Source organism: Notechis scutatus, chromosome 9 (genome assembly GCF_049901735.1).
Source record: "Notechis scutatus isolate UNSWTSFEM ecotype Mainland chromosome 9, rNotScu1.2, whole genome shotgun sequence".
Taxonomy (NCBI): Eukaryota; Metazoa; Chordata; class Lepidosauria; order Squamata; family Elapidae; genus Notechis; species Notechis scutatus.
The window spans coordinates 20,427,520-20,445,121 of NC_142017.1; the positions used below are offsets into that span (position 1 = coordinate 20,427,520).

Genomic DNA, 17,602 nt, shown 5'->3' on the forward strand with positions numbered 1-17,602 from the left:
TCTATCGATCTATCTATAGCTATGGATCTATCGATCTAGCTATCTCATATCTATTTAACTATCTCTATCTATCTATCTGTATCTATCTATCTATCTATCTATCTATCTATCTATCTATCTATCTATCTATCTCTATTTAGCTATCTGTCTCTATATCTATCTCTTTGTATGTATCTATATCTATCTGTCGATCTATCTATAGCTAGCTAGCTATCGATCTATATCTCTATCTATTTAGCTATATCTATCTAGCTATCTGTCTCTATCTATATATCTATCTATATCTATCGATCTATCTATAGCTATCGATCTATCGATCTAGCTATCTCATATCTATTTAACTATATCTATCTATCTGTATCTATCTATCTATCTATCTATCTCTATTTAGCTATCTGTCTCTATATCTATCTCTTTGTATGTATCTATATCTATCTGTCGATCTATCTGTAGCTAGCTAGCTATCGATCTATATCTCTATCTATTTAGCTATATCTATCTAGCTATCTGTCTCTATCTATATATCTATCTATATCTATCGATCTATCTATAGCTATCGATCTATCGATCTAGCTATCTCATATCTATTTAACTATCTCTATCTATCTATCTGTATCTATCTATCTATCTATATTTAGCTATCTGTCTCTATATCTATCTCTTTGTATGTATCTATATCTATCTGTCGATCTATCTATAGCTAGCTAGCTATCGATCTATATTATCTATTTAGCTATATCTATCTAGCTATCCGTCTCTATCTCTATCTCAATCTATCTATATCGATCTATCTATAGCTATCGATCTATCAATCTAGCTATCTCGTATCTATTTAGCTACCTCGTATCTATCTAGCTATCTCTTTCTATCTCTCTCTGTCTATATCTATCTATCTCTATCTATCTACCTACCTACCTGCCTACCTTCCTGGTGCAAGGAACTCCAGGAGGAAGGCAGGCAAATAGAACCAGGAGGGGGCAGTGTCCTCTTTTCTAGCTATCCTGCCTCCCAGCCCATCCGAAATCTGCCCCTCTTCCCTCTCTGGGGAGCTGACTCTGTGCTCCCTCCCCGCAGGTACCTGGAGAGACGAGCCTTCCTGGAAAGAGTGGACTACCGTCAGTTCGAGCACGAGCGAGATATCCGCCTGAGCAACATGAAACCCTGAAGCGGTCGGGCTGAGACCAACTCCTCCAAACCCAGCCGTCCCCAGCGTGGCCTCTCCGGGGGCCTTTCTCTCCCACTGCAGTAGTCGATAGGTGACCTGAGGTCCCGGGCAGCTCCGGGCAGCAGGCGGTTTAACTCGGGCATGTTCCCGTTGCCCGTTTCTCGGCGGGTGCGGGGGGGGGAGGGGCTGCAAGGCCGCTTCCCAAGCTGTCCACGTTTTTGGGTGGTTTGGAAGAACGCGGCAAGTCTCGGATTGTGGAGTTGCTGCCATTCCCCCCCCCCTCCCCTCCTGCTTTGTGCATGACACCAGCCCTCGGGATCCCCACGTTGCTGGCACCAGTGGCCTCCTTGTGCCACTGAAAAGCTCCCCACGCACAACACACACACACACACACACACACACCCCGCAGTCCTGCATTGGACCAGTCTTGGGTTCTGGGGAATAAGGTAGCCATACTCGCCCCTCCCCCAGCCTGCTTTCCTAAGAAACTTTCCCATTCAGGCTCTTCTTTTTTTTTCTTCTAATGCCTTTTTCCCCCAAGTTTTTTGTGTTTTTAAAGCAGCCCCTCTGGGCACTCATACCCTGCAGAAAACTCGTAAGAGCAGCAGCCCTATGTGTGAGGGAGGGAGGGAGGCCAGCCTCTCCTTCCTTCCCTTGAATAAAGGGGTTAAATCAGTCCTGGCCAGTCTTTCTTCCCCTCTTGGCCAAGGAGGTGAGCCAGAGCACAGGGGGGCTCCGTTTCCCCCCCACCCCTCAAAAGGCCCCTTGCAAGCTCTTTCCCTGCGTCCCGATCTCGTCCCATCCTGGCACGGACAGCGTTGAAAGCCGTCATAAGGTAGTCTTCGATTTATGGCCTGTGCATGAGCCCCAAAATTCCCACGGCTAAGCAAAGACACTGACCATTGAGGATGTGTCCTGACCCAAACCTTGGTCCAAGGAAACAAACACGAAACAGAGGTAACAGCAAAACCTTTTAATGATTCTTTACGAATTCCGTTCCTTCCCGGTTAAAAGGCTGTTTCAAATTAATTGTCTCTGATGAGAACGAACCTTGCCAAGGTGGTGCAAGGCTGCCAAGAACACCAGATAAAGTTGCCAAGAAATATCTCAAACACAAAGAGTCCCCAAACACAAACTAAGATATTCCGAACATCCACAAGGCTTGAGTGCAAAAATGTCTTTGCTTCCTGCAAAGAACTCCGGTTTCTCAGCTGGCTTTTATCTCCTCAGAGAGGGGCCATTACCTTGCAGCCTTACTCCTGAGTCGCCCGTGCTGCTGCAGCTGTTCTTTCCTTCAAGCAGCCCTGCGCGCGCACGTGCTTGGCACAGGCTCCTCGGGGGCCTCTTCCTCACTGCTGCCACAATCTACGAAAGCAGCACTCCACTCCCTGATGGTCCTGGCCCCATCCCTGCATCACACACAGGCCCCTCATCGGAGTCCTGCTGCCGGCGAACCACAACACGCTTGTTCGGTGAGCTTATGCCCCATTTTTTACGACCTTTCCTCCCAGAGTTCTTCAGTGCAAGTTATTAAGTGAGTGAGACAGTCGTTAGGAGGTGGAATCCAGCTTCCCCGATGACTTTGCTGGCCGGAAGATCTCAAAAGGGGATCACCTTGATCCCAGGACACCGACCGTGATAAATGTGAGCCAGGCATCCGAGCTTCTGGATTTTGATTATATGACCCCCAATGGGACACTGCAAAGTTTGCCAAGCGTCCAGATTTTGATTTTATGACTGCTGCAAAGGTCATAAGTGTGGGAAATGGTCATAAGTTGCCTTTTTCACTGCCATGGCAACTCCAAACCGTCACTGAATGGTTGTAAGTCAAGGACTACCTGTGGTTGAATCCCTAAAGCAGAGGTCTCCAAACTTGGCAACTTTAAGACTTGTGGACATAGCTGGCTGAAGAATTCTGGGAGTTGAAATCCACCAGTCTTAAAGTTGCCAAGTTTAGAGATCTCTAAACTCTAAATCCCTAAAGAGTTTTTTTGAACAGGTTTTTTTCCCTTCACTTAATGCTCTGGGGAAATTCCCTTATAAACATGTTACTGAAAACTTGGCTGTGTGTTTTTAGTATCTGATTTATCTGTCATGTTGGTCTCCCCCCCAACTGTCTTTTGTACTGTATCCTAACCTGTATCCTAACCATCCCAGCCCCCATTTCATCCTGTCCATCGAGTAATCGAATGTCTCTGTGCAGCACGTGGGATCAAGAAGAGATCTTGGCAGGGCAGTTGATGGCGGGAGATCTCACACCAGTCTAAAAGTGGGGGAAGAGCCTCGCTGTACACTTTTTAATAAAAAATAAAGTGACTTCAGTAAACATTAAAATTTTTAAAACAAAACTGGATCGAGTGGTCTCTTAAATCTTGGAGGATGCATTTCTTTGCAAGTTGTAAAATGAAGTCAAAATTTATTCACATTTCTGCCTGGGAAAAATGAAAAGGATTCTCCTATTTTCCAGGCTCTGTGGAAGTTCCCTTTAGGAAGAAAAGAGTTCATCAACTCCTATACTTTTTTTATTTTTAGGGTTATTTTTTAGCCTCGGGATGTCCTTGGGCTGCTTAAAATGTTTACTTTCAGGTCCCCACCGATTTAAATCATCCATGACCTGATAAATGATCTCTAGTGATTCCTCTAGCTTTAGCCATGCAGCTCAGCTTTAGGACGGTCAATCACATGATAGCAATCAATTAATATGAAGTAATAGAAAATGCTGAGAAAAAGGGGCACTTGGGAAATAATATATTTCACATTTTATCGCCTTGGAGGAGCAGAGAATTCAAGGAGGTTTTGGCAGGATTCCCTTTTGGGCTTAATGTGACTTCGCTATAGGATTGTTGGAAGAAACATCCTTCTGGGTTCAGTTCCAAGAGGGGGAAAAGACACTGGAAACATGGAGGCTGTTTGGAAAGATGGTTTAATGGTAGACAGGACCACACGGCTTGGAGCTCCAAAGTGGAAAGGACGATCACATGCTTCAAGATGTTGGGTGAAGGAAAAGAAGGGAAGGGAAGAGATGCTAAGAATCCCTGGGTTTTATGCCCTCTGTTGGGATTTGAATTTGAGCTTGTATTCTGATTGGTTGTCAGACTCCCATGGGGCCATGCAGGGGCAACTCCGTAGGCTAACCTTTTAGGGCTCCTGTGCCAAAAATTGTGTGCACGCTCGCACTCACGTGCCAGCATCCAGAAGGCAATGCGCCGCCCCTCGTGCCCCCTACGCATGCGCGCTTAATCCCCACCCACCCACCCCCATCGCCTCCTTACCTGCACTGCCCCTCACAGCTAATCTTTGGCCAGTTTGAGGCCTTTTTTGGCCTCCCAAAGGCTTGAGGAAGGCTCCTGCAGGCTTTGCAGGCCGAAAACTAGCCCCGTTTCGTCACTTCCGGTATTTTCGGAAAAACAGGAAGTGATGAAACGGGGCTAGTTTTCGGCCTGCAGAAGCCTTCCTCAAGCATTTGGGAGGCCGAAAAAAGGCCTCAAACTGGTCGAAAATCAGCTGTGAGGCGCGCGCATGCCCAGTGAGGTACGTTTGCCTGCAGCTCGCGTGCTGGCACAAATGGCTCCGCGCGCCACCTATGGCATGCGTGTCATAGGTTCGCCATCACAGCTGTAGACTGTCCTGAGTCCCAGGCTTGGTTGAACCTTGCTGGATGATGATGTAAGGAAAGAGCTTTGGGCAATTCCTATTATAGCTCTACCTGGGGTAGATCTTTGTTATGTAAACTAGACTAGCCCAGGCCTTAATGGTCCATTAGCAAAGGTGGGAGGGGCTGAGTTTCTGCCTCAGTTTCTACTTTTTAGGGGAAACATTCTGCCTTTTTAGTATATCCTAAAATATTTCATTTTCCTAGGAGAGGGGTGGGATTTAACTTCCAACAGGATATTAAAGGATGGCTTGCCTTAACACAGGTAATCCTTGACTTTTGGGCCACAACTGAGCCCAAAATTTCTGTTGCTAAGTGAAACATCTGTTAACTGAGTTTTGCCCCATTTTTCTTGCCGTGGTTATTAAGTGAATCAGCACACTTAACGGCACTGAAAAAAAGTGGCTCGTGGCCGTTTTTCACACGTATGACCATTGCAGCATCCCCACAGGATCGTCATTCAGGCCTCTGGCAACTGATTCATAGTTATGACGGTTGCAGAGTCCTCTTGGGGTCCCACGATCCCCTTTTGCGACCTGACAAGCAAAGTCAGTGGGGAAGCCAGATTCACTTAATAACCGGGTGAATCACTTATCCACTGAAGTGATTCACTTAACAACCATGGCAAGGAAGGTCGTAAAAATGGGGCAAAACTCACTTAACAAATGTCTCGCTCGGCAAACAGAAATTTTGGGTTCCGTTGTCCCAAAGGTGCTATTTTTTCAGGAGGCAACTGGACTTTCTTGTTTTTTTCTTTTGAAGACGTTTCGCTTCTCATCCAAGAAGCTTCTTCAGCTCATACTGGACGGTGGGGAATGGAAGGATTTATACTCCTTGCTGATAGCTGGTCTTTGAAGCAGATCACAGATAAACCTCGAGGTACTTCAACAACCCTCGACAAGGAGGCAAATGACCAGCTGTCTGCAAGGAATATAAATCCTTCCCTTCCCCACCATCCAGTCAGAGCTGAAGAAGCTTCTTGGAGGAGAAGCGAAAGGTCTTCAAAGAAAAACCAGAAAGTCCAGTTGAAAAAACAATTACTACCAACCTGCCTTCCATCGAGGACCTGTATACCACACGAGTCAAAAAGCGGGCTGTGAAAATATCTACAGACCCCTCACATCCCGGTCATAAACTGTTTCAACTCCTTCCCTCAAAACGACGCTATAGAGCACTGCACCCCAGAACAACTAGACACAAAAACAGTTTTTTCCCGAAAGCCATCACTCTGCTAAACAAATAATTCCCTCAACACTGTCAAATTAACTACGAAGACTGTATTACTATTCTTCTCATCCTTCCTATTATGTATCTCTTCCTACTTATGACTATAACCGTGTTGCTTGTATAATTTATATTGTTTTTATTGTTTCCTAGTATGATTTGATTGCTTATTAGTATCCTATGACTATCACTAAGTGTTGTACCTTATGATTCTTTACCAAATGTATCTTTTCTTTTTATGTACACTGAGAGCACCATGCACCAAGACAAATTCCTTGTGTGTCTAATCACATTTGGCCAATAAAGCATTCATTCATTCATTCATTCATTCATTCAAAAAAAGCACCTTTGGGACAACCATGATTTGGAGGACTGAGAATCTCTACAAACTCTGGGTTCCATTGAAGTCGTAAGCCCAAAGACTGCCTGTACCCGTTTGATCCCTGGTTTCTGTACATCCCTTTCCTTCCTTCGCCTGACTCTGGACGAGATTGCTGACTGCAATTTTCTTTGCCACTACGCTTGCTCAGTGTCCGACGTTTTTTATGATTTCTACGCTTGCTTTCTGAGTCTGTTTGTGGGAAACTATTGGAGGAAATTGGGACAGAGGTGTTTAGTGTTCTCCCACCCAACCTAGGACACACTTGCGTGCAAGAGGGCATGTGGGAATTTGCACTGCCTTCAAAAGTGAAAGCCAAAGTCATGTACAGAGACCTATTGTGGGAGAGACCTGGAAGCCTTTTGATTGGTACATCCTCATTTTAGAACAGGGGTGGGCCACAATGGCCCCTTTACAACCTGTGGACTTCAGCTCCCAGAATTCCTGTCCCAGCCATGCCCAGGAATTGCCATGATTATGCCGTCTCAGGAATTCTGGGAGTTGAAGTCCACAAGTTGTAAAGGGGCCATAATTGCCCACCTCTGCTCTAGAGCAAGGGTCTTCGAACTTGGCAAGTTTAAGACTTGTGGACTTCAACTCCCAGAATTCCTGAGTTAACATGACCGGAAGGAGAATTCTGGGAGTTGAAGCCCACAAGTCTTAAAGCTCTAAAGAGTCATTAAAACCCACAAGCAGAAAACTTCCCATAATTTGATAGCAGCCTGTTATTTTGGGGGACTGGCTTAACATCAGGCAAGATTTAAACCAGAATGATGTCATTTTAATACCTTATCCAAGGTTTTCCATGGCTTTGCTCCCTGTGCTTATTTGGGAACTATTGTCTCAAAGACCAGGGGTGGGATTCTACCAGTTCGCACCTATTCGTTAGAACCGGTTGTTAACATTCTAAGCAGTCCGGAGAACCGGTTGTTAGAAGAAATTACTGGGCTAATCCTGTAAGGAAGGCAGGAAGGAAACATTCTGGTGTTGCTTACAGAAACTGCCTCTCCGTTAACCCTTATTACATTCTTGGCAGGACTAGACTTCCTGTCTCAGGAACTTCTCTGGAGTTTTTTTCCCCTCCTTTGCTGGTACTTTGCTTGTGTGGAGTGACCATTTAAAGTTATAATGGCACTGAAAAAAGTGACTTGTGACCATTTTTTTAGGAATGCAGCATCCACACAGTCATGAGAGGCCAGGCGAGGAGATGCATGCCTCGATGTGAGTGATATTGAGTTGGCCACACCCAGCCAATAACATGACCACCAAGCCATGTCCACCCAGTCACATGACCACCAAGCCATGCCCACCACCTAAGCCACGGCCACAGAACCGGTTGTTAAAAAATTTGAATCCCACCCCTGCCAAAGACCAGCAAGTCACATTTAATTCTAGCATGTTACGGAAACATAACCAATGTGGTGGCTCAGTGTGGAGTAGATGCTCAGAACATTTAGTTGCTTCGGTCATCCATGGTTTAGTTAAACATGGGTGAGTCATACCAAGAGCCACTCTCTCACAAACATGACTGCACCCTCAACCAAACCACATGCCAATGTGTGAACCAGGATGGGAAAGAATGAAACATGGCAATTACTCCATAAACCATGACTCTTCCCTGCAGAGGGGGAACATGGTGGTTCTGAAGGCTTCTTCTAAATAAACTGTCTTGGATGTAATAAAGCCTAAGAATCTAGCAACGTAAATGCTAGTCTATCCTTAGAGGCCAGCTCTTGTGATCCTCGGATGGCTTCCAAATAGCAATATTTCATGCAACCAGGAAAAAATAAAATACCATACGATACAATATTAATATTTGAATAATCAGCGGGATAGAATCAAGATCACATGGAGTAGTACTGCTTTATAAAACTTTAGTAAGAGCACGCCTGGAATACTACATCCAGTTTTGGTCACCACATTGTAAAAAGATATAGAAAAAGAGTACAGAGAAGAGCAACAAAGATGATTAAGGGCCTGGAGATTATAACATAAAACGGTTGCAGGATCTGGGTATGACTATCTAATGAAAAGAAGGACTAGAGGTGACATAGTAGTAGTGTTCCAATATTTGAGGGGCTGCCACAAAGAAGAGGGGGGGTTAACTTATTTTCCAAAGCACCAGAAGGCAAGACAAGAAGCAATGGATGGAAACTAATCAAGGAGAGAAGGAACCTGGACTAGATGACCTTAAAAATCCTTTCCAACTCTATTATTCTGTTCTGTTCTAATATTAGTTTTAAATATACATTAATCTAAGTTTTCCTAGAATCAGAGATTCCTAAAACAAGATGTGGAGTCCAACGCTAGTCCGGAACTAGGATCACGAAAGCATCTCTGACAGTGTGATGACCCAGGACGTGGCACAAAGGCAACACAGTCAGATAATCAATAAGAGTCCCTTTATTAGCTCCAACTTTGCCCCCAGTGTCCTGGTTGTCTTCTGGGCTGGAGAAAAGCTCTCCCAGGAACAGCCTTTGACTATAACAAATCAAGTACAAAACATGGTCAACACAAACTGTAATTATAAGTCCACTCAAGCCAAACTGAGGTAATTAGTTTAGCAGGGCAGGAGCAAGAATTCCAGGTGTGCAGGCATGGCAAAACTCACATGGTTGGGAAGACACCAGGAACACAGATAAGCAAAGACAACACAGGATAAAGTCACATTTGCTCCCAGCAGCTGCCGCAGTCAGCATTCAGTTCTTTTAAACTTTCATTCCCAGCTGTGGCTAATGAAAGGAATCAGGGCCCTTTCCTCCCCTGTAAGCCATGCAACCCATGTTGCTCCCTCCTCCATTCCTCCCTGCATGTCCTAGGATAAAGAGGGGGTGGGCCTTGGTCTTCCTCTGAATTCCCTCTCCCTTCTTCTACCTCTTTCCTGCTCTGCCCAGCCGGACTTTGCCCTTCCCCAGTTTCCTCCACAGTCAACAGAGCCACCCTCCCACTCCCTGTCAGCTGTTCGTCTTCCTCCTCAGATTCAGACTCTGACAGGGGCATGACAGACAGGTGGCCACCTAACCCTCCACTTGAATACATTTGGTTCACCCTTGGATTGCTCTCACTGTGTAGGAAATAATTGGTAGGATTCAAGAAGGATCTGCTTTCCAATTTTAAGAGCCACATTTCTGGCTCAGCTTCGCATGTTGTTCTCTCTGCTCAAGGGAAGCTTCAATTGATCAGGAAATTCCAGGGAGATGCTAAGCGTATCAGTGAACCTCAAAAACCATCGTGCTGAAATACGTGTTGATAACCAGTCTGGTTTCTAGAAACTGCAGGGCAGGCGGAAGAGAGAAATCTACTCGAGCCATCTCTTTTTATAAAAGGGAAGAAGATAAAGCAAGAACAGTCATGGCATGTTAGCCTGACTTCCGGATCTACAAAGATACAATAAGAAAACAATTAATTGCCGAGCGCCCAGAGGGAAATTAGGTGATTACAGGCTGCCAGCATGCTTTTATTAGAAACTAATTATGTTAGGCCAGTTTAGTTTCCCTTCTTTGATAAAATAATTGGTTCAGTGGAAAAAAAAACATGGGAGATAAAGAGCAAAGTCTTCACAAACGCTTAGTCCCACATGAAGCTCTCCTTAGAGGCACACTTTAAGTAGGCCAGGAGTGGTGAGGCAATAGTTGGAAAACAGAGGCAACTTCAATGGAAAGCACTACTTAGCCATAAAAAGAACAGGTAAATATTCTCAAGATTAAGAGGCTAAAATAATCGCACCTTGCGCTGTTATAGCTGATAGAGTTCGTGATTTGTGGAAGACACCACAGTTGGCCAACCTTCTACTTACTCTTTGTGAAGTTTACAAGCCAATGGAGAAAATTCCTGTGGCATTGCAGGTACTAATGGATAGTTTACAACCCTGACTACTTCCAAACCACTTAATCTCTCTACTGACTTGTAAATAAAAATAAATGCTAGCTAGCCTTTAATACGAACATAAACATGTTGAGAGGGCTGTGAGCTCCACAGGTGAGCAGCCTCAGGTAAGGGGCTGTGTTTGACGGACTCAGCAGGTTCTTCTATTCTTCAGTCAGGAGCGCTGAACAGGTGCAAAAATGTGCTTGATCTGTTATCTGAACAACCAGCTGCGTGTTTTAGATTATCAGTAAAAAGGCTGCTCGCTTCCTGGATTCTAGAGAGGCCGCTAGAAGGAAAATCAGAAAGTTACAATTTTCATGAAATATATTGGTTCTAAATGGGAAGTAGGTCAGTTGCTAGATTTCTTGGAACTCTATTCTTCTCATCTCATGCCACAAAGAACGGGGTCAAGATATTTTCTCAGGCACCTGAAGGCCAAACAAGGAATAATGGGTGGAAAGTGAACAAGGACAGATTCAACCTAGAAACAAGGAATTTTCTGACTGTGAGGACAATCCACTCATGGAACAGAAGTTGCCTTCAGAAGTTGTGGGAGCTTCATCACTGGAGGCTTTCAAGAAGAGATTGGGCTGCCATCTGTCAGAAATGGTGTAGGGTCTCCTGCTTGGGCAGGGGTTGGACTAGATGACCTACAAGGTCCCTTCCAACTCTGTTACTCTGTCAATCTCAACATCTCTCAACGATGCTGAGGCCCAGCCTAGAAAGAACGTGGAGAAGAGCAACAAAGATGATTAAGGGGGCCTGGAGGCTACATTGCAGAAATGATGGCTAAGGGAACTAAATACGTTTCGCCTAACGAAGAGAAGGTTCAGGAGTGACATGAGAGCCACCTTCCAGAATTTAAAGGGCTGTCCCAGGGAACAGGAGGTTGACTTATTCTCCAAAGCAGTTGAGGACAGGACAAGAAGCAATATGTGGAAGTTCATCAGAGAGAGAGAGAGCCAACCTGGAAATAAGGAGGAATTTCCTGACAGTGATAACAATTAACCAATGGAACAGCTTTTGCCTCCTAGAATTGAGGATGCTCCGTCACTGGAGGTTTTCAAGAAAAGATTGGACAAACATTTGTCCTGGATGGTATAAGGACACCTGCCCTGAGCTGAAGGCTGGACTAGAAGATCTCCAGGGTCCCTTCCAGCTTTGTGATTCTATGAAATTTCACTAAAGAAAACTCAGTGAGAATCTTGTCAGGCAAAGAATAACTTTGGATTTTAGGTAAGGAAGTCAAACAACACAGAGATGGTTACCGCAACAGCAAATTGTTAGAAGACCAATTTGAGGGCTTCCTGTGCCCCACCCACCCACCCAGAAGATTGCCTGGAATCTTTCAAGATCTCTGAAGTGAGGAGGGAGCAACTCTGGAGAAGATGGTGGAGCCACAATTCTGCCTCTTAGCCTGGAAGGCTGTGGGAATTTTGCTGGAGGAGTTTGAGAAGGAAAAGATGTGGATGGAATTTTTCATCTCATTTAGTTGGAGGGCGGGGAGAGGCATACACCCCCAAAAAAATCTTGAAATCATCAAAATTTGGTTGATTTTGGAGCCCTGATCTTGGGGAGCCAGAGTGTCATGCCCCTGTTGGAGCCTAACTCCGAGGGAAAGGAGGAGCAGCCAACAGGGAGTGGGAGTGTGGCTCTGGAGGTTGTGGAGGAAACTGGGGAAGGGCAGAGGCCAGCTGGGCATTCAGAGGCAGACCCAGGCCCATCCTCTCTTCATCCTAGGGCAGGCAGGGAGGAGCTGATAAAGGAGAAATGTGAATGGTGTGGTCTACGGGGGAGGAAAGGGCCCTGATCCCTTTCATGGGCTGCAGCGGGAGGACTGTTTAAAAGGACAAACTGTGCATGGGCCAGTGCTGGAAGCAAAGCGTGAAAATATTTCTAGTCTATCCGTTCTTATCGGAGTTTGGTGTCCTTCCCAGTGTGTGTATTTTGATATCTGTGGACATCTTCAAGCCCCTATCCTGCCTTGTCTCAGTAATTGCTTCAGTGTGGCTTGTGTTATTTTTCTATTTACAATTTATATGTATTTTGAGTTTGAATGGTATTTCTTCCTTTTCGCAACTGTTTGTGGGGGAGTTTTTTCTCCAGTCAATGATAATTGGAACTTTGAAGCCAAGTTGAAGGAATTAAAGGGACTTCACCTGTTTTTGTGACTTGCTTTTGTATCCCACCCTGGATCATCACACAAAGGCTGCATGTCTATGGCTACAAAAAAAACCTTCTGCTCAAGATGGTAGCCACTAAACTAAGAAAAGAGGACAATTATTGGATTTATGGGCCATCATGGTGTTGTTGCATTTGAGTGGTGCAGTGGCTTAGAGGTGGAGCTCTCACCTCACAATCAGGAGGCTGTGAGTTCGATCCTAGGTAGCAGCAGATATTTCTCTCTCCGGGCACAATGAGTAAATATCAGCTGCAAAATTTGCATTGGTGACAGGAAGGGCATCTGGCCAGTAAACACTCCGCTCCATTCACCCTGACTCTGCTCCGATGTACGGGATTATGGGGCCATTAAAAGACCCCCCAAAATGGTGGTGTGGCATTTAATTCCCTCACCTGAATGGTAATGTCATTTTGATCTGGAGGGCTGGTTTCTCAACCTTGGTAACTTTAAGATAGGTGGACTTCAACTCCCAGAAAGCTGGGTGGGAATTCTGGGACTTGAAGTCCACCTATCTTAAAATTGACAAAATTGAGAAATTCTGCCCTAGCGTTTAGTGCTCAGGTACTTTTCCAATGCTTTCACCCACTTATTTTTTTCAGAAACTTCCCCCTCCTTGGCCTTCCACTGAAACAGAGGTGGGATTCAGCAGGTTCTGACCGGTTCTTGAGAACCGGTAGCGGAAATTTTGACTAGTTGGGAGAACCAGCCAATCCCACCTCTGACTGGCCCCGCCAACCCCATCTCTTCTCTGCCTCCTGAGTCCCAGCTGATTAGCCGAGTCTTCTTTGGTTGCCCACCCAGGAGAACGGAGCTGGAAAGCAGGTTAGTGGGGGTGGGGAGGGAAGGGAGATTTTGCAGTATCCTTCCCCTGCCACGCCCATCTAGCCACGCCCACGGAACCGGTAGTAAAAAAAAAATGAATTCCACCACTGCACTGAAAGTCCTGCTCAGCCTGTTGTGGGTGGAAGTCCAAGGTCCCTACCATACAGGTAGGTAGAGGTTGCTGCATCCTAGCTGCCATACTCTTGCCTGTCACTAGATGGCAGTAAAGAGATTAAGAAAACCCTACCTAGCTCCTGGCTGCCTTCTTGCATCCACTGGTTTTTTTTTGCAGCTCTGATCATCCCCAGCTGTAGCCATTTGGGCAGTAAAATGCAGGAAGAATAGGGAGAATGGCTGGACTTGTGCCCCTAATGAACACATCAAATGCAGGAACGGGAGACGCCACAAACCGGGGTGCCCTTTTGACTCCAGCTGCAGAGGGAGCTTCTCTCCATTGTCCCCTCCATTGCAAACAGATTCATTGCTCCAGTCCACTGCATCTGTTCAAGCCCCACAGGAAGAGGTCCCTGGAGGGGGGGGGAGAGAAGAGGGTTGCCGTGACAACGCCCAGCAACCCTTTCAGCTGCATGCCACTGCTGCAAATGGGGGGGGGGTGCAGAGCAAGGAGCCTCCCCCCGGCCTCCCTGGGCCCATTGGTTGGGTGATGGGATGAGCTTACAGAAGCAAAGGGCTGCTCATTGCAAGACCAAATGCTTCCTTGGGCAATTGATGTGTTTCATCTTAGTTCCCTAACTGTGTAGCTCCTCTCTCCCCCCAGGAGCACAGGGCAGCTTACTTGGAAGCTGCCCTATCAGCCCTGCTGTCGGATCTGACAAAACTCCAACCTCTAAATGGACACAATCCTTGGCTCCATTTGTTGAGGAAGGTATATAGTTTTATGAGAAGTCAAGTGGAATGTAGTTAATGCAAAGCCAGAACTGAGAATCGCCCACCAAAATCCGTAGGAGCCGTGGTGGCCCAGTGGTTAAAAGGCATTACTGCAGATTAAGTCACTGCTCCCTGCCAGCAATTCGATCCTGACCGGCTCAAGGCTGACTCAGCCTTCCATCCTTCTGAGGTGGGTAAAATGAGGAGCCAGATTGGGCAATAGGCTGACTCTGTAATTCGCTTAGTAAAGGTAAAGGCTCCCCTCACACATACGTGCTCATCGTTTCCGGCTCTAGCGGGGTGGTGTTCATCTCCGTTTCAAAGCCGAAGAGCCAGCGCTGTCCGAAGACGTCTCCGTGGTCATGTGGCCGGCCTGACTAAACACCAAAGGCGCACGGAACGCTGTTCCCTTCCCACCCAAGGGGTCCCTATTTTTCTACTTGCATTTTTACCTGCTTTCGAACTGCTAGGTTGGCAGAAGCTGGGACAAGTAACGGGAGCTCACTCCATTACACGGCGCTAGGGATTCGAACCGCTGAACTGCTGACCTTTCTGAACGACAAGCTCAGCGTCCTAGCCACGGAGCCACCGCATCCCAATGAAACCACTTCGAGAGGGCGGTAAAAGCAGGATGAAGCAGTATATAAGTCTAAGTGCTCTTGCTGTTATGGGGCATAGACTCACAGGGCTGGAAGGGATCTTGGAGGTCTTCTAGTCCAACCACTGGTCAAGGCAGGAGAACTTATACCATCTTGGTCAAATGGTTGTTCAGATTGTTGGAGACAATATGCCGACATTTGTAAACCTCTCAGTGTGGGCTGGAAAGCGCTATGAAGCGATGTATATAAATCTATGTGCTTATCTATTGCTAAGTTCAAATTTTCCTTCCCTTAACTACCCTGCATTTCCCACCCCTGTGCAACCAGTCAGGGTTTAGGCACAATGTTTTCATAACTGTCCTTAACATATGACCGTAACTGGAATGATGCTTGTAAGTTGTTGCGGGTGTTAAGTAAATTATCAACCACCATTTTATCACCATTTTTGTGATGATTGTCAAGCAGCTGGGTTCAATAAGCAAATCTGTCCTATCAAATGGCCGTTTTTGGCCGAAAACTGGAAGTGGATGTTGGAAACCAAAAATAAAAAAATTAAAGAAAAAATTGAAAATCATGGTCATGTGATTGCTGGTTGTGCTAAGGTCCCAAAATGTGATCACATGACCAGGGGGCAGAGGAGTGCAGTCATTGGAACTGCTACATCATCTTTTTGGGTGTTCGTCATAATTTTGAACCATTGCTAAATGCCCAGTTGTTAAGCAAGGACTACCTGTATGAATAGAATAGAATAGAATAGAATAGAATAGAATAGAATAGAATAGAACAGAGAAGGAATAGAGAAGGAATAGAATAGAATAGAATAGAATAAGAATAAGAATAAGAATAAGAATAGAATAGAATAGAATAGAATAGAATAGAATAGAATAGAATAGAATAGAACAGAGAAGGAATAGAGAAGGAATAGAGAAGGAATAGAATAGAATAGAATAAGAATAAGAATAAGAATAAGAATAAGAATAAGAATAGAATAGAATAGAATAGAATAGAATAGAATAGAATAGAATATGGAAGGGAAGGGAAGGGAAGGGAAGGGAATGTTGGGATGAAGAATAGAATAGAATGCGGAATGGAATGGAATGGAATGGATCGGACCGGACCAGAACAGAACAGAACAGAACAGAACAGAATAGAATAGAATAGAATAGAATAGAATAGAATTCTTTATTGGCCAAGTGTGATTGGACACATAAGGAATTTGTCTTTGGTGCATATGCTCTCAGTGTACATAAAGAAAAATAAAATACATTTATCAAGAACCATAAGATACAACACTTAGTGATAGCCATAGGTTACTAATAAGCAATCAAATCATACTAGGAAACAAATAAAACAATATAAATTATAAAGATGGTTAGAGTCATATAGTGGGTAGAGGTAGGTAATAGGAAGGATGAGAAGAATAATAGTAATACGGTCTATTAAATAGTTTCACAGTGTGGAGGGAATTATTTCTTTAGCAGAGCGATGGCATTCAGGAAAAAACTGTCCTTGTGTCTAGTTGTTCTGGTGTGCAGTGCCCTATAGCGTCGTTTTGAGAGTAGAAGTTGAAACAATTTATGTCCAGGATGTGAGGGGTCTGTAGATATCTGTATGAAGTTACTAGGTGTCAACCTTGGCTTTCAGGACATACTCAATCCATCCGTCGTGGGAAAGACCCAGGCCTCTGAGTAGTTTGTGGTGCTGGGAAAGGGAAGTGGGGGGAGGGAAGAGAACAAGAATGCAATCAGAGCCGAGTGGAGGGACTCAGCTGCAGTGAGGGGGCATCATCGGAAGACCAGTTTAGGGACAGATCAACGGGGCAGAAAATCAATCCATATGGTTGCTAAGAGCTGACACTGACTAATGGCAGATAATCAATAACACCCCAGTGAGATGAGTAGCAGGTAATTGGCTTAAACAGGGTTTGGGGTTTGGCTAGTCTAGAGAAAAAAAAGAGTAGGGGTGACATGATAACAGCCTTCCAGTATTTGAGGGACTGCCACAAAGAAAAGGGAGTCAAGCTATTCTCCAAAGCAGGGGTCTCCAACCTTGGCAACTTTAAGCCTGGAGGACTTCAACTCCCAGAATTCCCCAGCCAGCTTTGCTGGCTGGGGAATTCTGGGAGTTGAAGTCCTCCAGGCTTAAAGTTGCTAAGGTTGGAGACCCCTGCTCCTAAGCACCTGAGGGCAGGACAAGAAGCAATGGATGGAAGCTGATCAAGGAGAGAAGCAACCTAGAACTAAGGAGAAACTTCCTAACAGGGAGGACAATTAACCAGTGGAACAGAAGTTGCCTTCAGAAGTTTTGCATACTCCATCACTGGAGGTTTTGAAGAAGAGACTGGGCAGCCACTTGTCTAAAATGGTATAGGGGCTGGACTAGAAGACCTCCAAGGTCCCTTCCAGCTCTATTCTGATTGAACTAAGCTTAGACACAACATCTTTTGATGTTTTAAATGGGAGGCATAAGGGAAGCTCTATGCCCGCTATGACACCCATTTGTTCTCCAAAAAGGTCCCACTAACTCCGCCTTGGAAGGATGAAGCAAATAAGTATTCTGGACCCAGAACAGTGGTGGGATTCCAATTTTCTTACTACCGGTTCTGTGGGCGTGGCTTGGTGGGCGTGGCAGGGGAAGGATACTGTAAAATCTCCACTCAGAGGTGGGATTTGCCTGTTCTCCAAACGACTCAAAATTTCCACTACCGGTTCTCCAGAACTAGTCAGAACCTGCTGAAGACCACCTCTGGGGTGTGTGCATTTACATTGGCGTTGTTTTATTCTCTTCACAATCTCCCTGGGAATGCAACCTAACAGTGGTAAAA

General features: G+C 45.3%; 1 protein-coding gene across 1 annotated transcript in view; it reads left to right on the top strand.

Moving 5' to 3' along the window:
- Positions 1-3,513, top strand: part of CFDP1 (chromatin remodeling protein CFDP1) — a 32,211-nt gene extending 28,698 nt beyond the window's left edge. The window contains exon 7 of the mRNA XM_026680134.2: positions 1,075-3,513. Within this exon, the coding sequence (XP_026535919.1) occupies positions 1,075-1,165 (91 nt within the window). The 3' untranslated portion in view covers positions 1,166-3,513. The remainder of the gene's footprint in view (positions 1-1,074) is intronic.
- Positions 3,514-17,602: the final 14,089 nt, after the last annotated feature.